Source organism: Idiotropiscis lumnitzeri, chromosome 4 (assembly GCF_059441095.1).
Source record: "Idiotropiscis lumnitzeri isolate Australia: NSW breed Sydney's pygmy pipehorse chromosome 4, RoL_Ilum_1.0, whole genome shotgun sequence".
NCBI lineage: Eukaryota > Metazoa > Chordata > Actinopteri > Syngnathiformes > Syngnathidae > Idiotropiscis > Idiotropiscis lumnitzeri.
The window spans coordinates 15,777,639-15,801,060 of NC_142394.1; the positions used below are offsets into that span (position 1 = coordinate 15,777,639).

Below are 23,422 nucleotides of genomic sequence, written 5' to 3' on the forward strand. Positions count from 1 at the left end.
GACTTGGGGGAAGAGCTGAGGTGCCGTCTTGACTGCTCATAACACTCACACTTCAGTCTTCAAACAAACACGCAAGCTAGGAAGGCCAGACTTGAGATGCAAACCACCGTGAGAATTTTGAGTCTGTAGTGCTGTCCACTGCAACGAGGAGTGATAATTTGATTCATTCAACTGTTTTGGACACGGAAAGTTGAGCTACATCCACAAAGACGGCCGCTTTTTCATGATTAACAGGCAACAATATTCTTCCGTGTACAAGGCTTGCATTGAAACAGTGAGTCTCTTGTCCCCATTAAAAAAAACATGATCCGACAACCATCACAATTAATAGGGTTCTTTCTTTGATGTAAAATGCATACAATTAAGGTTGAAATTATGGTTTAAAGAGGTTTTCATTGGAACATTTCGAATACATTTACCTCATGATACTGCCTGATTTTTTTTAGAGTTTCAGAAAGCCACTACAGAAGATTTGTCTTTGTTCTCATCCCCTCCATCTAAAGTCACATCCAGAGGCTGTTGAGTTGAAGTGCTATTCATTCATCAACCCACTGAAAATAGCGACCATCCGTGCCAGAAAGACCTTCAGTTTTCTGTCCCCGAGTCTCCTTTTTTCGGAATCTGCCTGTTTTTACTGGCAAGGTCCTCCCACCAGACCAAGCACACTATAAATACGACCCTTATGTATGCCCACATCCTTGCCACGAAAATAAATCATGGGCTTCTCGGCTGCAGCAGACAGGCAGCACCTAGCAAACGGGACAAGCGGAGATCCCAATTGACCGTTCGAAAAGGAACAGGGGAACACCCACTGAGGCTCCATGGGAACGAGAACTGCTGCTGGCTCACCTCACAACGCTCTTGACAGGCTCGAAAGTCCAAAATGCCATGTCACTCGCCTGGCTCGCAGTGGCTGAAAAGATGACTGCGGCTCATCAGAGGGGTTGACACATGTTCTACTCAGTCCTTCACCACTCTGGCACAGGTGCAGAACGGAAGCGGAGTGAGTGGCTAATCACCGGGGTGTTGGCCCATCACTGCCCACGCAAGAAAAATGCACAACCCACAACTATGGGCCTCTTAATAAATTACTTACCATATATATTTTTTTTCACCCGGGAGTGTCATTGCAAAGTCCTGGAAAGGAGACGCAAAGGCTGAAAGGATGAGGATAAGCAGATGCTATACACAGGCGGGAAGGTCAGTGAGCAGGAAGAGGGTTGATGATGTGTGTTAGTTTCACATTAAAAGCCGTCATATTGCTAGACGGAAAGAACTTAGTAAAACTCATGAAAGCAACAGTATGTAAAGAGAAAAATAACCTCTGAAATGACAGCTTCAAAGCTTGGCTTGAAATATTTAATGATCTAAGCATTAAGGGACCCAAAAATAAGTTATTTTATTAATTTAAAAAAAATAAAATATATATATATATATATATATATTTTTTTTTTTTTTTTTTAAATATATTTTTTTAATTACACCCTGATTAATCATGCCAAATAATGGAATCGGCATTAGTCTCAAAAAATCAATTTGGGTTGTGCTCTTCAGATGAGTGCTCCAACTAATGATTTTTCCAGAGTTCCAATCAGTCATTTGGTCAATTTTTCTTTAATGTATGTTGAGCAAGCGTCAGATAAGTCAAATGAAAAAAAAAAGAGCAACAGTCATTTCACTTTTAGCTGTTTATTGAAACAAACAGTCAAAGGATTACACTAGCAAAGAGCATGGAGAAGAAACTCGAGCCATGAGATGGGGCCGGAGAGGGATGATTCTCCGCCATAAATGTGTAATAATAATGTTCTACTGTCAGGTCGTATAGTTTTAGGATACTTGTAGATAAAAGTGTTTTTTCCAATTCCTGCAAACTGCACCTTTGGGAGCCGAGGTACGACTGCATTGGTGGACCAGCTTGGAGTTGTGTGAAGTGTTTGGTAAATGTGTTTCTATACACATTTTGCTCCTTATTACATTGATTAAGATTTATTTGAAAACATTATAATGTCAATTGCTATCCTGGTCTTCAATTTTACACCAGGAATGATAAAGATTTATGGAACGTTCATGAGCAAAAATGCCTCCCACGAACTTGCTGAGTAAACAGGAAGAAAAGTTGAGTTTTGAGTCATTCGACCTTGACGTGCGCCAGTGTAGCAACGCCTCACCCTTTCTCCGGCATTATTTGTGTGCCGATATTCTTTACTTCCGTCTGAAGAGACGCGACAATATAGTGCGGGTCTGAGCTTGGAAATGAGCTGCGGTTGTTTTCTTTGCAAAAACACCTGTCCAAACAGCGGCAAAGCCAAGGGCAACTCTCGCCTGTCAACACTGGTGACAGCTCTCAAAAAAAAAAATCCAGCCAAGACAATTCCTAAGACGTCCACTCGAGCGAAACAATGCACGTGGGGCTGCTGTGACCCCAGCTGGGTCGAGCATTTCTGCGCTGTTTGTAGTCTTCATTGAGGCCGACACCTGGTTGGAGAGATACTGTCTTTTGTTTTGTTTATCCGTTAGGTTTCAAAGGCACTTAATCCACTGCTGGTTTCAGTGACACTGACGAGGCCCCAAAAAAAAAAAAGGAGGGGGGTTGCGAGGTGAGGTTGAACCAGACGCCTCATAACAAAAGGAAAGGCTATTTAGTAATTAATTAATAGCGCTTACAAGCTTTTATAAGGTGTTAGTATCATCTGTTGGTAGAGGCTATTTTAATGAAGACTCACAGAACAAAAGAGAAGGCGGATCATTAGCCAGCAGCAACTTGGCTAGCACAGTACGAGGAGGGAGTGCGGGTGGTTGTGTTTCAGTCCTGATGCTTGAATTTCAACACGCAGATACTTCATCTAAAATGTTCTTCTGGAGCATCATTGTCAATTCACTGTTGGCATGGATGAGATGAGTGAAAAAAGTACAAATGCTTTGTGATCTGAACACATTGAAATCATATTCACTTCCCGATTTTGGGTTTCAACATAAAACTTTTATTTAAAATCAGAAACCAGCTAAATGATCAATTTTAAACTGTACATATGCAAGTCATCATCATTTTATTTACATAATGAGAATCGAGATGTGCACATTGGATTTCTGTTATTGGTATGTTGGGTATGGTCAAGCTTTTGATGGATGAAATGCTTAAATGTCAACATTTACATTTATTGTATAAACTCACCACTAATGTGTCACTCTTCACTAACAATGTAAACATCTCCTCTGAGGCTTTATCAACATGCCACCACTGAAGTTCGGAGGAAGTGTGTAGAGATAAATATGAAGCGAGGAAATACTTTCAATAGCTGAGCATAATTGAACTAAAATCACAAATACGTGATTTAAAAGTCTCTTGTTTGCAAATTATGCTCATAAATGTGCTGTGGAAAAACAAAAGCGCTAATTAATTGTAGCACCACATTCCCAAATGTCTCCAAACTGTGGTGAGACTTCGCCTCCATCTTCAAAACCAAGAAAGCACTTTGTTGCTCTTGCGAGGCAGCGACCGATGCTAAAACCCATTTACTAACGTCCTGATCGGCTCATGAATCACAGAAATAAAACGGGATGCGGATTGGTGGTTCTTCGCTAAATGAACACCCTCGGTTCTTCATCTCAGCCGTATGAGCGACACACACGAGTACGGATGACACAGTTGGAACAAGTCAGCCCGGGAGGAAATACTGACTGAATGACAGGATGGCATCATGGTGGCTTTGCCAGGGCTCACTGGACCGCACACATGGAGCTGCGAGGGGTGTTGACCGTCCGGGCCACCATATCCTGACTGTAGTTCACGATGTCCGCTTTGACCACACGCTGCAAGAATGCAGAAAAGAGAAACGCACCAATAAGTCGCAGCATTGTTGGTTCACAATCATGATTGCATTCTAGGTCCAAATCCACTATTGATCCATCGACCAGTTTCTCAGTGAACAATTGTCAGAATGTTTAAGAACTCTTGGTTGAATTCTTGTAAATCGGATTGCTTTAATCGAAAAGCTCCGCTTCACTGTCATTTGTGTGGACTTGGTCAACAACACTGATTTTGTTCGGAAAAAAAATAGAATGTGTGCATGTTGACAAATCTCAGGAATCAACGGCACACATTTTAAAGCAGGAGTATGCGATAGAACATTTTTTATTTCTTTTCTAACAAATCAATTTGGTCGTAAACGTTTACATTGAACACTGGCGATGGTTCTTATAAAAAGTAGAATTGAAAAGCAATGACGACGCTTCTCTTTTTCTACATCTTGTTACAGCCTCATTCCAAAATTGCAATATTTTTTTTCCCCTTAAGAATGTACAATGTGCGTGTTTTTTAAATTCTTGCAAATTTATCCAAATGTAATGAAAATGAGAAATCAAATGTCAATTATGTAAATATTCACAGCCTTTATTTGCCACAGAGCTCAAAATTGAGCTCGCGTCCATCGATTTTCCACTAAGCACCCTTGAGGGGTACCAACTGCTTAATTAAAGTCCACCTTTGTATTGGATTGGACATGATTTGGAAAGGCAAAACAACCCAAAGCACACAGCCAAGAAAACGAGGAAATAACTTCAGGACATCTCTGTGAGTGTCCTTGTATGGCCTAGCTGGAGCCGAGACTTGAATCCCAGCGACCATCTTTGGAGAGATCTTAAAATGACTGATGCCCCCACCACCCGACCCTGATGCCGCTTGGGAAAAATAAAAAAATAAAAAAATAAATCAATCCAGGTCATATTGTTGGGACTAAAAGGACTACAAAATCACATTCTTCTAAAAGTCCAAAGAGCTATTTCAAAGCTAAATACTTTCACTTCAACAAGGAAATCACTTAATCCTCTAGTGAGACTGATCTACAGTATTGCTACTATGCAAACATACTTCCAACTATTGAACCAAACATATTTTGCTTTGCTGGCGGTTCTCTTGTCTAATCGGTCCTTCATCCTGAGGGTAGTTGACGAGCTCGGCCTTCACAATCCTCTGAATAGGAACAAGAAATTGAGGAGAGAAAAGAAAATGGAAGCAGAAGGAGAGTAAAATGAACAGTGATGGCAAAAATGGAGAAGGAGGGCAGGTAGATTGGGGACATGTGGGATGATAGGGAAGAAACGGTGATGTGATAGAAATTGAAAATAGAACAGAAATATAAAACATGACATCACTGTTAAGCGGAAAACAGTGGCGGCTACGTCCTATTAGCGGGCGCGCAGACGTTCGGCTGGCTGATGAATGAGCTGCTGAGGCCTGGTGTCGAAGCCAGTGACGGATCTGAGGGCTTGCAATCTGATCTCAAAGACAGACGAGCAAGATGGAAGGGGCAGCCGGGCAGATATAATTCTGTCATGGGTCGTGACCCTCGTGTTCGGCTTGCTACAGCTGACAGATGATAATGAGGCTTGACTGGGCCAATGAGTCCACCTCTAAACAAGCACCGAGAACACACCTCCCATACATGCATCCGATCTCTGAACTGCTTATCAAAATAAATTAAAAAAAAATAAAGTCATTATTGAAGAATTAGCTCTAAACAGGAAGTGTCACGGATGTTGTGGAACTTAACCGCTAAAGCCGAACATCATCGCAAAGTGTACCATAAAACAACTTGCATTCTTTGTAGCCCAACTGAAATGCTAGAGGGTGCCACAATTTTTCAGTAGTGCGACGGGGGCGGCCACACAGCTCTTTACCAGATGCATTGTATGTAGAAATGCTATTTTAAATACGGACAAAATATGTGCAAAATACTTTGCCTAAATATATTTCATTTTTGATAATGTGTAAAATAGCCCCTATCCTAACCCAAACACAAAATAACTGTATAATGTCTTTTTTTTTTTCTCGTGCAAAGTGCTCTCTTGCATAAAAATTGCCATTCGACGCCAGCAAAAAATTGCTGAAGAAACCAACATTAAGTACAAGAATTCATTTTGTAATTTTTTTTTTTACAAATATAAACTCACGCAAACTAAGAATTCATTATTATCTAGGTGCTGTTTGTCCTGCCTATAATTCCAAATACATTACATAAGTTTGAATATAATTGCTGAAAATGTGCAAAGCCGGAGAACAATGTAGTACAGAACTAAGTTGTAAGTGAGAATTTGTTCTCATTGGCCTTACCTGGATAAATAAAGATTTAAGGAAGAAAGAAACTTTACAGGGATTTTAATCCAAAGCAGTATTCCTAAATTAAGACGACAAGAAAACGGCAGCGTGTCACTAAGTTTTTCACTCGGTTTGATAAACATGGATTAAAGCACTTTGTTCTTGTGACGGCGGGGAGGAAGAGCAAAGTAGATGGACGGCTCCATTAGTCAGTAGGCAGCGGTAGTGGCAGTGGTGATGATGGGGCTTGAGAACCTGGTCAGAGCTCTCTATACATGCTCTCCTCCTCTCACGGGGCCGTGACCTCCCTGCAGGCCTCAGCTCATCAAGCACTACCCAGCCAGGGTGGCTCCAAGCGCTCGTATCGGAGCGAGGAGTAATGCCTCTGGGGGAGGTGACCCAGTAAATCCTACAGCTGCCACATTGGGGCAACCCGGCCTCACTGGCAGGCCGCAGCCTCTTTTAGGCCAACACAGCCTGTTGGGGAGATAAACGAAATAAATCAGACAGCCAAAGTAACCTTCTCACCCCAACAAATGCATACCTTTAACCTCTGACTTCACGCGTTAATGTGGCCAATGTGGGTTTTATTTACAGATGGGCAGCTTCACTGGCAGGTAGCACGTCACTTGAGGTAGACGCAACAAACCAGTGTTTATGCAAGTAAAGGTCACTTACAGTGTGAGGTGACCGCCGCTGACCTAACACACTCCCAGTGACCTCCATTACAAACAGCATAACGTTACATATTGTGACTGACCATTTTTCTCGAGTCAATTAATCCAGGAAGGCGGAGAAAAGTAACGTCCGAAATGTGTTAGAAGAGACATTGTGGTGAAATGTGAGACTCGAATGACTCACCTGGGACTGTTCTATTTCAGCTTTGTTCAGCTTTACGCCGAGAATCTCAGCCGCAACTCTCTGGAAACAAAGATACACCTGAAGAGAGTAACGTGAAACATTAACCCCACCAAGTGTGATGGAAATCGTGCTTTTGTTGGCGTCTGACACTCACAGAGTCTCCTGTCTTGGCGGACACAAACTGACTGATGAGGGCGTTCTCTTGGCAGAAGCGCTGGTGCTTGTCGGACTTCACCGTCCTCATGTGCTCCAGGTCGACTGGGGACGAAACACAAGAGGGGCACATGAGCAGGCTCGCGTTTCTCACTTCAGGTTAACAGTCACGTATATATCAACATAAACAGCACAGACAACTGTTTACATAAGCCAGAGACACAAGGAGACTGACAACGAAACACAACTCAAAAGTTATGTTGCTGTCAAACAAAGAGACAGCTACCGCTAGTTTTTATGTTTCGAAAAATGGTTAATAGTTTAATTGCACATGACTAAAGTAAACAATTATTTTTTTTTGATTGGCAGGTAAAGTAGTTGGGATTTTAGGGATGTCACACTATGATCATTCGACCATTCCAATCCATCAGGAATGTGCGGTCAGAGTAGTCAAGTGAGGCAAGGCCGCCCACTGCTGTCTTCTACAGTCCGTGTTTTACATATACTTTCCGTTTCAGTCCAATAATTATCAATGATTACATCATTAAAATGTCTGAATGTGCATATTTCAAATACTCTCGGCTTGTTCAGGACGTGGAGACCAAGCCACCATCTTGAATTGGTACAGCCCGGTGATATACAATCTTCCATTCACAAGTATTGAGGTAACTGTTTGGCTCCAATAAACTCTTTATAATTCATCTAATTCGTTTCTGATTTTGACACGGATTGGTTTGCGACAATGGACAAGCAGGTATGATACCGAAAACTTAGATAATTTTATAATCGTGTCTTTCTTAACATAAGCAACATAGAGCGCAAACCGAATACATTTTTATTCATTTACAGGGAGAAAAAAAAGCAACCCAACAACAACTTATGTTAATATTTTTTTTTTCTTGCTATCACATTTTGGAACGCTGTGGAATAGATTTGCTTTGAAAACATTACAAAAATCTATTTTGACCTAATTTGAAACATGTTTCAAAAATGGTCATAATTTAAATAATTTGGTAAATCTTCTATTTTGGCTTCATATTTTTATATCTGTCTTTAAAGGAGTCGTGCCCAACCAGTCATGAATCTCAGCGTACGTCACAGCAACCCGTACAGTAATCAGATAACGTCAACCGAACCAGTTGGTGGAAATGTGATCAATTTCCCTTCGAGATGAACAATTCAGTACCCCAAAACTGGCAAGCAAAGCCACGAGGACACATTCCAACAGTTGAGCGTATTTTTACCCTAAAGCCAAGAACCTTTATTTGACCTGACGCAGACAAACCAGGATCAGACGGTCAGGACAATAAGTGGACAAAGACTCCAGGCTAAAGTCACAGCAAGCGCGCTAAAGCATAAGAGCTTTGACTTATGAGAGGACGAGGTGGGCACACTGGTCCAAGAAACTGGATTGTCACCTGGCTGCTGATTTACAGCAGCTACAATGACAACACCTTCCTTTTCGGCTTTTGTCTCGGCGCTCCCTGTGCATTTGACTCCTCCGGAGTGATACCGGCTGCTCTGGTTCTCCCTTTTCCTTCATGTGGGGTCATGCTGGGGTCGATGAGGAAGGTCACCCGGGGGTCTCGCTTCTGAAAAGCAATAGCCTCACTCTTTATTTCTGGCTTTGTGCATTAAGGTGGCCACACCCGGTATCTGATGCATTCAGGTCGAAGGCACCTGGAGGAGGTCAGGCTACTGTACGGTGTTGCATTTCTCTCCCCCCCCCCGTCTAAGAGTTTTATTCTTTGTGTGAGGTTGTCAAAGATTTACTGTGTTCTCATGCCCTCAGAGCGTGTGTGAGGGAGAGTAGCACCCAGAAAGACAGATATATAGTCTGTGAGAACATAAATACCGCATTTATTGAGTAATATTAATATCTCAGCAAGTCACATGACCCCCAAAATGCCAGCGGGCAAGCCATAGAAACCAAACAAATAATTTTAAGGGGAATAATTTTCCACTAGAAGCCGATTATCACGGTCATAAGAGACACATAAACACAAACCTTTCAGGGCAAGGGCAGACTGTCACGTCTCAGCCCGGGAGTAAACACAGCTATCTCACGGGCGTCAGCAGGTTATTAATTTGCGTCATTAACATGTAAAGGTACCTCCATGCTACTAGGGGTAAACACTGCTAATCCTTTGGATCCTGCACACTTGCGAAAGGGCAATCATGTGTCAGTGTCACATTAGGCAACATCAACACTTGGAGATGCACATTAAACTAAATGTAAAAAGATAAGGTAGTCGGTAGACTTGTGAGATTGAACGCAAACGTTATGCATTGATAATTGCGCGATTTGGGATTGCAACTCTTTAGAGAAAGCAAATTGTCATTGCTGACATTTTAACACACAACTGCATGTCAAACAGTCTAGAAAAACATTTGACTTAAATGCAGTCAGTAACACAAGGTATTCCAGTTATGTGGTGCCTCAGTCTGAATACTAAAAGGAATCCATAGATAAGAGACAAAGAAATATGAGGTGGAGAAGAACGGCAAGTCTGGTAGATATAAACAAGTAGGATTATGGATGCAATGACTACAATATGAGTGAGTAAAACGAAATAAAAGGCGGCTTTTTAAGAATATCACAAGTTAGAAAAAGAAATTGTGACAGGACGAATGAAGTTAGACTTGCTCTTTTCACTTGATATGCTGCGCTGTAGCGCGTGGTCCGCCCAGCCCGTACTTCAACGCTGCAGATTTGAGTTCCACGAGTGTTGCTGCAGCTGAGCTAGCGACAGGGCTGGTGAAACTCAGCAGACGGACGCAGCCCGGCCGCCTCTGTCACCACCTGAGTGGGTTCCACAATCCAAAGCATAATTCGCAGTTTGCTAACAATGTGCAAATGAGTTTATCCCCATGTGGCTGATATGGCTCCTACCCAGAAGGTGAATGTCAGGCTCGTAAAATGGTATCGGTGCTAATAGTATTGGAGAATTCACTCAATACAAGTAGATAATAAACGCGCAGTATCAGATCCGATAGTGATATTGGTCAGGGTGCAAGTGCAGTCCTACTTAAAATGAGTGCATATGCACTGAAAGAATTATGGTACAGTGATTCTTGTTTTAATATAATCTTACTCAAAACCTCTAATAAAGTCACTATAAAGTTATACTAATATAGTATTAGAATTTTTAAGGAAAAAACTCCTTGAAATAAGTTAAACATTTTTACACAATGCAACAAACGGGAATTTTAATCCATTTTCACCATCATCATTTTGACGATTAATTGAGTAAGACAAAAAAATATATAATTAAAAATAACAATTTCCATCCATTTATTTAAAATCGGCATTGTTTTAAACTGACAGTGTGGAAACATCATATGATAGATTTAAGATGTCAGAGAATTAACAAAAATGTTGACGTTGTTTTCCAAAGTAAAAGCAGATGTTCGCAAATGTCTTATTTTGAATAAACACATGGAGGACTAAAGAAATCTGAGAATATTTACTTTTCAGAGGCTGAAATTCAAAGGATTTGGACAATTTTAAAGCAAACAAGGTCTCTAAACAATGAATCAATTATCAAAATAATTACGAATTCATGTGATTTGTTGTTCATGAATTAATTGTTAGATTTGAGTTTTTTCAGCTATTTAGTGTCAGTAATACTGTTCACCCATTAAATGATGATGTGCATTTAAAGTTGCATCTGACTGGTCAATGTCAGATAATTCCATATAAAACTTTTGGCACATCCTTGCGATATGCAAATTGCATGTGCCATAATCGCTATACTAAATCACTGGAAGTGACACGATCAGGCAGGATCCAGAAAAAGACTTTCAAGATGGGTCCTCATTTTCAATCTGCAGAATTTAGCAGCATGTGGCATCTGTTTTTCTCGTCGGAATACAAGACTAATCCCAGCGTTTTAGTGTTTTGCTCAATTTGTCTTCCTAATGTACCCATCTCTACTTATCAGGTCAAAACAATCTTCCCGCCATGTTCTGGTTTGCTTCTATGTCTGTCAAACTGTACATCAGCTTAACAACCCGGAGGAAGTGACTGCAAACACGACCTTAAACTGTTTAGGCCTCTGAGCGCATAAGAGATAGTGGAGTGGATCATCACTCGTCCAGAGCGATGACTCGCCCTCCTTCTGGTCACTGTCACTGTTTATTTAAAATATCTGCATGCCAACGCGGTGAATTTTGAGTGAGCAGTTGAGAGATAAATATCTGATGGATATGAGGAGGCTTTTACCTCAAGTAGCTGTTTTTTAGGTGATGGGGTTTGTTGGTGTCCCCTTTAAGGAGGGAAAACAATATTCTGGCACCAAAGTATCAGGACTGAAAATATGGCATTCAACCACAACTATGGGAAGTTGAACAACAGAGTAATGAAAACTGCGGTGGCTTTACTTAGTTTGCCATACGGCTTAATGTCATCTGCTGTAAATAACTTTATTCCATGGCCATACTTGGATCCCAATTCCTCTTTCCCTACTGAATGTTGCCGAACCCCAACAGAAAGCAAACAAATTTGTTAGGATGTTTTTGATAGAGTAAATAATGCTCTAAAGTGATATACTTTAGAAAAACACATATAGTAATAACTTCATTAAATCGACTGTTTGATGTAATCCTTCAATGCCCATAAACATTTGGCCGCTCCTTCTGGTGGACATGCCTTTCCATACATATTATTGTCACTCTACATGCATTGCTTCACCATTTGTGTTTAAATATCTGTATTGAAAAGTAGTTAAAGAGTAAAAACATGGGACCGATATGGATTTCTTTTTTTTTCAAAGCCGATTTTGCTAACTGGCAGGACAAAATTCCGATAACGGCCATTACTATATTAATGAACAAAAGAATGTACTTTTTGGTTCTTTACAAAAACAAAGACATGAATGAAAGGCAAGTATTTGATTGTTTTATATTACTTTGTTCTTCACGGCAGAAAGTAAAATGTGCAAAAATTGTCAGATTTGTGTTTGGGGGTGAATATTTGAATGGCATTATCTTTGATAATGAGTTGGTGTTTAAAAAAAAAACTTTTGCCGATTTTAAAAGCTAATATCGGTCAATTTAAACGGTCATTCTCTAGGTGTAACTAATGAAACCAATGTTAGTCTTATTAGTCTGTCTTTAACATTTTGCATTGTGTTAGCATGAAGCTAGAAAAACTTTATAGGGCACAGTTAAGGGGTTCGGTCAACAGCGTCATATGGGGACAAAATGTTGTTAAAATTTTTTTGTTAATTTTTTAACCTACAATCCCAAATGCTTTGCAATGTACTTTTCATATGTCTGCGCAAACTGCCAAGGTCAAACAATAGGCTAATAGCTATGTCGTAATCCTCATCAGTGGTCTTTTTAAAAGCATGCAGCGATAACATAGACACCTACTTACTGGTCCTGCGTGGAGGCTGCTGGGGAGCAATTGCAACAATTTTCCCAGCAATGGACGGCATGAGAATACGCCTGACACAGCACAGTTAATTACTGGCATTTTAAACTAAGCAGCAGCTCGGCTTAGTCTGCTGGCTGAGGGGTGGAATGTGATAGAAACGGTGGGCCGCTTGTTGTCAGGGGGCGCTAAGGGGTCATATCCTATTAAAAGAAAGTTACACGGTTGAGACTAATCAACCCCAGGGGAGAACCTATCACTTCCAACATTACCTAACAGCAGGCCTTTAAGAGCCCTCTGGGTTTTCTTCAGTTCCCCCCCAATGACAAATGTGAGCCAATGCAGAGCGTATATGGCGACGTGAAGGTTATCAAACAGACTGCTATAGAAAACGTCCGCACAAAGTAATTCAACCGTGTGGTGGTTGGATGGGTTCCATGCAGGCTTTCATCGACTACAAGATCTTTTGAGATTAAATGGCGATTAAAATTGATCTTGTTCAACTTGCATTGTGATGAAATACCAAAAGGCGTTCGAAATAAAATGGGCTCTGGAGACAAATATGGAAGTTTGAGGGATTGGTCGTGCGTTTGTTGTGTGTATAACGCCAATGTGGAACATAATCCATTCTGTAATGCTGGTTGACTTCCAAGTTGTTTCAATTCAACAACATTTTTCCCATAAAAGAATAAATAAAACAGAATTTACAAAAAAAAACACACATCACGGGTGTCTAATTTTTAATGTTAAAAATTGCTTCACAACACCTTTACTGCTTACCTACTAGATTAAAAGACTATTTCAATTCAATAAGGTTGGTTATCGCAAATAGATTTGCAAGACAATCTATCAAGTTAATTGATTTGGCATTCAAGTTGCACTTGCATTTTGTAGTACAAGATGGCTAAATATACTTTACAACCTACAAAATTCTCTCTAGTGTACAATAAATAATTCTGCGATTGTATGCATGCTGAAAATGACAATGTCACAGACGGGCTTGAAAAATAAGTGTTATGGACACTAAGCACTTATTCTCAAGTCGGTGTGCCAGTCGGAGGAAAAGGAATTTTCTAACAGAGACAGCATTGTTTATATTCAGCACTATTTATTTTCTTCAGACCGAAACAATATTATTTGAATTATATCTATTTAATACGGACGAGCCTGCAATATAAAATGACTATTGCAGTCTTTCAGCCAGCGCGGAGGAGAACGCAGTTGCGCAGTGAGTGCAGTCCATAACAAGGTCGCAATTCTGTGCTATCAATTAATTCCTTGTACCAGTGGATCTACGCGAATATAACTGGTGACAGAATAATGAGAAGCAATCAGCAGCATATTAAAGTTTCGGTAATAACATAATCACGACCGGTTCAAGCGAATACAGACAGATGAAGTGCTGTTAGTAGGCTGGTGTTGTGGAAGGTGATCGAGGCCTGCACAAGGCATCTCGGGGGAATCCTGACAGAGACAGAGCGTTCTTTGTGCGGCGGCGCCCCCCGCCCCGGTGGCCTGAAACCGGCCGGCAACGTCGGGGGACTTGCTTTCCACTAGGTCAGAAGTGTTCTGTCGACAGCTCATTGATCACAGCTCATCTTGTCATTCGATCGTTTTTCATGAAAGCCCGCACGGACGCACACGTGCGTGTCACACACACGTTGCTTTCACACTTCACGGCCCAATCGCACAGTTCTCTATGGTGGCCCTTGCTACAATGTGGTCTTCCTCCCGCCAAAGTCGGGGAATGTAAATGTCTGGCAGTAGCTGGAGTGCATGGCCGTTCGGAGCTCCAGTAAAACCTGGGTCCAAGGGCCGTGCAGGCTGTGTTAGCGGGCCCTCAGGACTCATGAAAAGTGAACAAAAGGCTCAGTACTGAGCTGACCGCACAAGACGCTGCCCGGGCTTTCACTGGCAGTGTCCTCCAAGCTCTCCTGCTGCTGTTAAACTAAGTGGACTTTTATGGCTCGGCAGTAATGCGTGTCTCTGTGAGCCTGAAGCACAGCTATGCAGTATAATATTTCTGCCGAGCACAGGGGAGCCTTCATCATTGGCCACGTCACATCCCTATGAGTCGAGTCATAATTATTAGGTTCATGGGGACTTTAAATGTAATGTACAGCAGGTGAAACATTACCACTTCTAATTAGCTTGACCTGAATTCTGAACTCTGAACATGGTAAATAAAAAAAAAAGAAAAATGACAGAAAACATAATGCATGCCGGGCCAGTGGCCACCATTTAATGGCGCCGGATTCAGTGGACAGAAAATTGTGTACAGTCCACGAAAAACACCCCCTTGTACGTTACCTTTCAAATTCTGTTAGTTTCAGAACTGCCCCTAATCAACGCACATACTAGTCACATGTTACGGGCTTGTGCTGCTCTGTTGTCATAGATAAACAGATTTTACAGTAGACAAGAGCAGGCTGAGAAACGTGGCAATGTAGCGGCCATGTCGGCAGGGGGGACTTGCCCATCAAAAACAACGCATGCACATATGCGGCTGCCATGTTAGCAGGGGCGACTGTCCCATCAAAGGTAATGGAAAGCATGAACATTAGCTTAGCATCGCCGTAAGCACGCAGCTCAAAAAAGAGTGGGACTTATATACCTCGTCATAGCAACAGAAGTGTAAAAAAACAAAAGTGCTAACATTGAGGCGCATGCACACAACCAGATGATCGCCATTAAACTCCGCCAAGCAACAACAAGTAAAGTTTGGATAACCCTTAAAACTTTTTAGGTTCAAACTTATTATTTACAATAATTTTGTAATGTACTCGGCATTTTAAGCAACCAAAACGATCTTGTGTTAAAGAGCGCACAGACTGCTCCTGTTAAAACCTGGTGCATCTTTATAGTTAATAGGTAGCATCTCATCCACAGAGATACATAAACATTCTGAACAAGTAATAACAGAAGATGGAGAATTTATCCGGCATCCCACAACCAAATAATTTGATGTGATGTACTACTGCTTTCAATGCAACAGGGCAGGAGAACTCAATACCACGTGCCTCTGCAACAGCTCAGCTCCAACCGCTTGAATATGAAAAACTGCCAGGTACACCCCTCTCATTCCCCGCAGGTGGTGTTTGAACAGAAAAGAGCACAAATGCAGACTTTGGGAATAAAACGAGCCAGTGATTTCAAGGTTCAAAGTGCATTTACAGATGAAAAGATGCGTCAACGCAGCCCCCGTCCACAAATTCCTCCATATCAATGTGGTGGAGAAGTGAGGAAATAAAGTCAAGCCGGAGAAGGATGAGGGTTCCAGGATTCATTCAGGTCAGGTGGCTAAGCTGCGCTGTGCAACTCAAATGGCCCATGACTGACCACACAAGACGGTATTGGAAGACTGATCATCAGCTGCATGTGCAACAATATTTGCTTTATGGATGGCTAGGATGAATGAGGTCTTTCCATGTTTTAACAGGCACAAGAGTCAAAAGAGATGGGGATAGGAGTGCTGTGGGGTTGGGGGGGCGGGGGCACCACAGCAGAGTCATTGAGTTGTCACAATTAAATCATAGTGCTTGGTTCAATTTGCCTAAAGTTGTTAGATGTGTTCTAGCAACGGCGCTCTGCGTTGGAAGTGCCACAAATCAGCTTAAACAAACCCTGGCGAGTATGTCTTAATCAGTGCTGGTCACACAGCTCAGCGTTGGCCACGGGGATTGTTACGCCACTAATCTGTCGCAACGTAATACAGCTGGACTTCTTCATTCATCCCACTTTAGTCCAGTTGTAACGCGATTCTGCATTTTCCATGACTTCCAGACAGCCGGCGCAGTCACAGAGACAACACGATGCGTCTGTGCTGACCCTTTTAGTGCGAATAAAAATGAAGAGAAAAAGGAAACGCTGGATTTGCTGCAAACGGCAGACATTCCAGGTTTTTATCCACCCGTAAACCATGCCTTAACTAGGTCTCTATACTGTATATACAGCGTCAAAGTTGCGGTTGCACAACCTAGCGTGCGACACAGACACTGCTGACGTGTTCATCCCTCCAATCTGGGAAGGGGTGAGGGTACAAGAGCACTGGGCTTTTGTCCCACCACATGTCTATTGTGGCTAAACCCTTCCCTCGAGGGCAATTAGGACCTTTTAGTTTGTTGTAAGAGGACCTAAGTAGGAGTGGGTTGAGCCAGGAAAAACATTTTTCAGCTAAACCAAAAACAGAAGCGCATTGAGCGCCTCTGCACCCCTGGACTTCTGAGCATCCCTCTATTGAGAAATGTGCAGGCCCACTCGGAACAGACAGGAACTGTAGCAACTTTACAGGGGCGCGAAGGTGACGGGTGGGGCGCGGAAGGGTTCACGGCATTGGCTTCAACTTGAGGCACCGGGAAATGTACAAACAAATCAAGCCCGACAATGTTGGTGGCGAGGACACGCTTCATGAGAAGATCCGTGTTTTGACTCTCACATGGCTGGGTGGAAAACTACGGAGGGAGAAGTGTGATGGGGAACGACATGCGGAGAGATCGGCCGCGGCGAGCGCAAGGCAAACACGTGCGTGTTGTTTGACACAACAGCGACACGGAGCCAATGAAAAGACATTAGTGTGAGTAAGGTTGGCGGCGGCAAAAGTCCACACATACTGTAAGAGAGTGAGATAAGACGAAGTGCGCCATTGAAAGAGTTAGTGTATGTGCAGGAATGTGATGGCGCAAGATAGGAACAGCAAAAGGAAGGAGAGCAGGTACGACTTAAGCGAGAGGACAAGGAGTTTCCCATGGCGGACCTGAGTGGATCGGCCGCGAAGAAACCCCATGAGTGATGAGGAGGGGTTAAGAGAACTGAACCCATTTAAGTCACCCCAAATAAGGGCCGTGCAAGCCCGTGATGGATGGTCCTGGAGCTCCTGGGGAGAGAGCACCGGCAATGGGAAGGGCGATGGCTCGGGAGCGAGCGAGCGAGCGGGGCCCTGCAATTTAATAAAAACAAATTGGTTTGATAAATGAGGCAGACTACATGGCTACAGAAGTACTAACATAAGCAGAAAGGACATTTATATTAGGTCCCATTAATGAGAGCAAGTTGCAACATGCTTGAAGGTTGCGAACAGTAAGGTCTGGAACGTCAAAATCTGGTTGTAAAATTCTTAAACTGGCACAAATTTTTCAGATGGATAAAACAGGTATTCAAGATGGCGTGGGGGTCCAAAAAATAATTGGCAGTAAATTAGCGTTCTAAAAAGGTGCATAGAGTACCAATATATGGCACCAAATAAAACAATGGCATTACTATAAAGTAATAAGTCTTCGCTGCCGTAGCTTTGGACCTATTAAAAGCTCTAAAATTATCAATGTGCCAAGTAGCGGCCATCTTTTTGGAATTTTCTAAAGTCATGGAATGAGCAATTCAAATTCCTGTAAAATCCTCCATAAAAACATAAATTATCCCCAAAATAATTTTTTACTAAAGTACAAAACCTATTCTACTGCTCACGCTGATTTTGTCTTGCTTAATATTCCATTTATACTATTTGTTTACTTTTTAGGGCAAGTGATGTGGTTTGAAAAGTAAACAGTAATGTTGACACTTGGGTAACCTCGCTCACTTTCATTTTGATTGGGGGATATCGTTAGCTAAAACTTGCCAGCTAATCAGAGAAGGGGTTGTACTCTAATTTGAAGGCGTTTTTTTGTTTGTTTGTTTTTTAACTGATTTTTTTTTTTATTGATGCCACACAAAAACATTGAGCAAAAAACACCAATTGTAAAAATAAATAAATAAGAATCCTCTTTTTTTATGGTAAGTAATTTGGTGAAATATAACATTCTTTCCTCATTAAACTCAATACAGCTGAAAGAATGTTAGACTAACACTTTTCCAAGTAAATTGACTTTTTTCTTTTATCCCTATGGCATTTAAGGGTACACATGGTAGTTATACTTGCCTGGCGGAAGGATTATCATTCGTGTTTAAAAAAATGTCTCTCCTGAAAAGGGTCTTCGGACCCAAAAAGTTTGAGAACCTCTGCCTTAGCATACCTCATTGAACACAGGTCAGTCGGCAACAAAGAATTAACTCTGTGCAAGTGTTACTTATTCTATAGCTTTGGTGGCTGTTTTGTGACATGATCACAAAAGTGAGATCAGCCTCAACAAGGTGTGTTAAAAGAAGAGCGCACAAAAAGCCACAGAGCTGAGTGAGCAGAAGGCGCAACAAGTGAAAACGTGACAGATGATGAGGCGGTGACATCCATGTAGTAAAACTGACTGCTAACGTTAGGTACTAGCCTCTAGTTTAACAAGTTTATGACGGAAAAAATAAATGCGTGACAACACTCTTATCATACAGTTCAAAATATTTTGGGGGAGAAATTAGTTCTCTTTCACATCTTGTGCAGTCAGCTGCTTTATCTAAGAGCATGATTGGAATGTGTGCAGAGCGCTTGCATGGGGAGCCTCATCAAACTTCTACATTGGCTTGCTCTCTCATTTGTTACAAGTGGTGCCGATCTTCAACACAAGGATCTGCGCAAAGTGTCAGGGCGAGGAGCGTGACGTACGCTGGTGCCTCGAAAAGCACACGGCCGGTCGTGCTTCGATGGAGAAAGGGAAGGTTGTTCCCCATGGCACAAGAGGGCAGTCGGGCCAAGGTAAGAAGAGGGCAAACCATCATAGAGAAACCAAGCTGGTGAATTTGCTTGATTATTCCAAATAGCGCGGCACGGTGGCCGACTGGTTAGCACGATGGCCTCACAGTGAGAGACAGCATCGGTCGTGGGTTCAAGCCCGGTCCGGCCATCCTGTGTGGAATTTGCATGTTCTCCCCGTGCCTGTGTGCGTTTCCTCCGGGTACTCCGGTTTCCTCCCACATTCCAAAAACGTGCATGGCAGGCCGATTTAACACTCTAAATTGCCCCTAGGTATGAGTGTGAGTGCGGATGGTTGTTCGTCTCTAAGTGCCCTGCAATTGGCAGGCAACCAGTTCAGGGTGTCCCCCGCCTACTGCCCGTAGATAGCTGGGATAGGCTCCAGCGCCCCCCGTGACCCTAGTGAGGAGAAGCGGTACAGAAGATGGATGGATGGATGGATATTCCAAATATCCTTGAGAGGAAAGTGAATAGACCATCCAGCCTCACGTGTCACGTATACTGCAGTGTCACTCAAAGCAAGGTCATATCAATCATCATTACTTGTTTAATTTGGAAAAATTGTCAATTTCCATTTTTTTCGCAACTACATTGTAATGGTCAGTCCCCTTGTCATCTTGTGTCATTTTTAAAAATTGTGAACCAGTTTAAATTGTTGTTGAAATCTCTTTTGGACACTTCCAAGTGTTTTCCATCTTATAACCTGTTCTTGACTGCAGGAAACTTGCAGCATTATGTCACCTCAAGACTGAAAGTCTTTTTTTTTTGGGGGGGGGGGACAATAACAAGTGAAAAGTTAGGCGAGACATATTTTTGTAAGCCTATTTTCTTAAATACGCATAGCTGCATGTAATGATCAGTTGACGAAGGAAGCACGTCAACCACAAATGTAAGTTCGCATGCATTTTCCGCTTATTACATGGTCTAGTCAGTTGTACCTTTTTTAATTCCATCACTCATGGCTCTTGGACCTTTGAAATAGAGTTTGGGAAGATGATGTAAACTAATGGCCTAAAGTATTAAAGCCTTGCAAAACAAAAAGGACTCTTACAAAAAATAAACTATACTGAAAAATGGCAGAACCTGAGGCAGACTGGGCGAAACTATTAAGTCACGTAAATGTCACATGAACATGGACATACACGCAATTCTGTAGCGATCACATGACAGACTACTTGAATACAAATCACCATTGTTAGTATTGCATATTGTCTGTCTACATGTGTTGCTCCACTGTTTATGTTTAAATATACAATGCTACCATTCAGCTCTCGTATCACCTATTTTTGCTAAAGTAAAAGCACAAAAATCAGCAAGTGTCGCCTCGTATCTAAAAGCACGCCACTTTTTTCTGATAGGAAAACTAAGGCAATCATTTGTCCTAATTGGACATGTGTGACTGATTGAAGGCACAGCGTTTGTTAAAGGGAAGGGCTCTATTGCTGCGCGTTTACCTCAAGTTTATCTAAGTGTAAATGTCCCCGGGTGTCAAAAGACCCAGATCTCCCACGAGCCAGGTCCTCACAGACACAAAAATGTCATGTTTTTACAAGCTCCTTGTTATGCCTGCTCGTCTATTTCGGTTTGTTGCAAACATGTCGCCCGACTCGTTCGACATCATGGGAACCGCTCAGAAAGACGACTCAACTCAGAAAGAATGCTACGTAATCACATGTTCATTGTTGTTGCAAACCAAGAATTCCACTTGGAAAAACACAAATATGACCGATGTGTGAAGCGTAAAAGCCCCTTCAAGAGTACAAGCGAAGTGGTGTACTATATTTCCAAGCCAAGACTTGACTAAGCGTACACGTTGTCTTAAAAATTAATCCGTAAAAGTGCTGGGGGATTCGTAAGGTGATTGATGGCTCCTAGTGGGGCCATCTGTGTGGGATTGCAGTTTTCTTTTTTGGTTAGAAAACACACATGTGAGTATTCCAAGCAAGAGAGCCATTAGAAGGGGGGCATGACGGCGGGATGTACGTACTTAAATATAACAGCCTAAATAAAAGTGGCGCCCACCTCCAAAGCCGGTTTTCAGAGACTCAAGTGAAGACATGAGAATGTGTTCCGTGCGGGAGACGTAAAATGTGACCTGTGGCCCCCCTGAGTTAACATTAGAGCGCTCCCGGTGTGCAGACGCTACTCTGCTAACTGTTCATCATCGTCCAGCAAGGTGGACCGTCACGCACACGCTGACACTTCACAATAACACAGCGGTACCCAAGACAACACATCTGTCCAATGGGATGTCATCATTATTACTCATTATTTTGGGAGATAGCAGCCGAGCCGTCTGGTTAACGTCAACCGCGCCTGATCGACGATTCGAGAACAGGAAGGCTCGGGGGAGGAGGGCTGGTGAGAGGGGCATCTGACCGTGAGACTGGGTGGGGGGGGACACAGATAAGCGCGCTCCCGAGGTCTGATGGCCCGCAGATCCTAAATCATCGCTGGTGACTCCGCAGAGTTCACAAGCACTTCCATCGCTGCAAAACCCAAGCTACCTTCTTATCGCCGGACATATCACACAAGATCGGTTATCTGGCGCTCCAACAAACATGTCTGCTACCATCAAACATTCACTCCTCCGCAGACATGTAACATGAAATATGGGACGGGTGAGGCGAATGGAGGAATCATACGATGCAATCATCTGGCTATTTGTTCCAGACGTAGCGGTAGAAAAAGGCATCTTTGGGGAGTCGTGGGTTATTCAACAAATGATTTTACATGCGTGGCACTCACTCTTGTTTCCAACCAGGGAGACGACAGGCTGGACGTCGGACTCCTCGTTGGCCTTTTTCACCATGCTGAACCAATCCTCCAGATTCTCAAAACTTTGGTAATTGGTGATGTCATACACAAGGAGAACCCCCTACGTTGGAGAAGAACAGAACAAAATAAAATCTTACGCAAATTTGTAGCAAGGTGAATGTTGCTTATGTCACTGTCGTGTGCAGCATGACTGACGTCTGCGTGGTCGGTGTCGACAGCTCACGATGCTCGCGATTACCACTCGTCCTTGCAGACACAACATGATTGATTACAGGATGCACAGGGCGGAACAAAAGGAGGGAAAGTTCCACGCAGCTCTGTCATTCAACCAGCATGACAACTTGTGATGAGGCGCTAATGCACAACAACTATGCTAATGTACACACCAGTGGAGCGCCATTCATCTTTTTCAATGCGGTCTTAAAGTAGGCCTCTTTAGACGAGAGATGTTCTGCAAGTGACAGAAAGCACTTGACTGCCGCCTCCCTGCATGCCCACTATACAGTTGTAGTGTCCTACCACAAATAACAGGGTGCATTTTTAGATGAGGGAACTCCAGAAGTCAAAGACAGCTTGCTTTCCACCAAGCGTGACAGGTTGTTTGAGTACGGCATTGAGCTTAATTTTCTTTTGCGTTGCTCATTGTCAAAAATGGTGAAAGTACCAAAACTGATTGTTACCCTGAACTTATTTATAGTCACTCACATTTGGTTAAACCGCAACTGTCTGGTATGTAATTAGTCTCTTGCTGTGCCTCAACTCAAGACATATGGATTTTGGCCTGTTTTATTGCCGCGTATCCTCGCACCTCTTCCGTCCACGCATGCTCGGAAAAGAGCATAGGTGGCGAAAAAACTGGATCGGACGAGGATCTCTTTTCCAGCATCTCTCCCTTCTCAAAGTTCTTCCTTTTTTTCCCACTAAATGGCTTTCTCTTGAAGCAAGGTAAAATTGTGTGTACTTCTTGGCTGCTACCAGGAAAGGTGCTGTTGATCCTGTATCATCTTGTTTCCGTTCAAAAAAGAGCCATGCAGATGCGCAATGCTACACAGACAAAGATTCTGAAGTTCCGAATTTTACAAAAGATTCTTTTAACCTTTTTCAATTTTAAAATTAAAATCAAGGAATTCATTTCATCCATGGTCAAATGCAAATTCACTTAATTTACAAAATGGCAGCTGATGTCCCAAACTAGATAAAATTAGATATAAATAATTCTGTTGATACCTTTATAATGGAAAAAAAGGTCAGTTGCAAGATTTACACCCAGCGGGCTAACCGACTGACAAGGAGCATGTACCAAGCAGCGTCAGCCACATGTGTCATTTTGGGTAAGATATCCATTAACAAATATACAGTACCATACTTTTATTCTTCAACATGACAAAAATCCCCAAAATATTAGTTGAGAATTGCTACCAGTAGAGGCCCTTGCGGATGTTGCCAATTCCTACATGGCCCAATCACTTTGACACAAATTGTGCGCTTTCACCGGCCTGCTGCATTCACCATCAGTTCATGTGTCATTCGATGACTTGAGTTTATT

The 23,422-nt window shown here is 42.4% G+C and overlaps 1 protein-coding gene across 2 annotated transcripts in view; it reads right to left on the minus strand.

Moving 5' to 3' along the window:
- Window positions 1–2,958: 2,958 nt before the first annotated feature.
- The window catches only part of rab28 (RAB28, member RAS oncogene family), a 34,048-nt gene continuing 13,584 nt past the window's right edge, over window positions 2,959–23,422 (minus strand). The window contains exons 4-8 of one of the 2 annotated variants that reach the window (XM_088294385.1): window positions 21,847–21,976; window positions 7,110–7,213; window positions 6,956–7,033; window positions 4,868–4,969; window positions 2,959–3,810 (exon numbers count right to left, since the gene is read on the minus strand). In XM_088294385.1, coding sequence (XP_088150511.1) covers window positions 4,874–4,969; window positions 6,956–7,033; window positions 7,110–7,213; window positions 21,847–21,976 — 408 coding nt within the window. In that variant the 3' untranslated portion in view covers window positions 2,959–3,810; window positions 4,868–4,873. The remainder of the gene's footprint in view (window positions 3,811–4,867; window positions 4,970–6,955; window positions 7,034–7,109; window positions 7,214–21,846; window positions 21,977–23,422) is intronic. The other variant, XM_088294386.1, reaches the window with a different exon arrangement.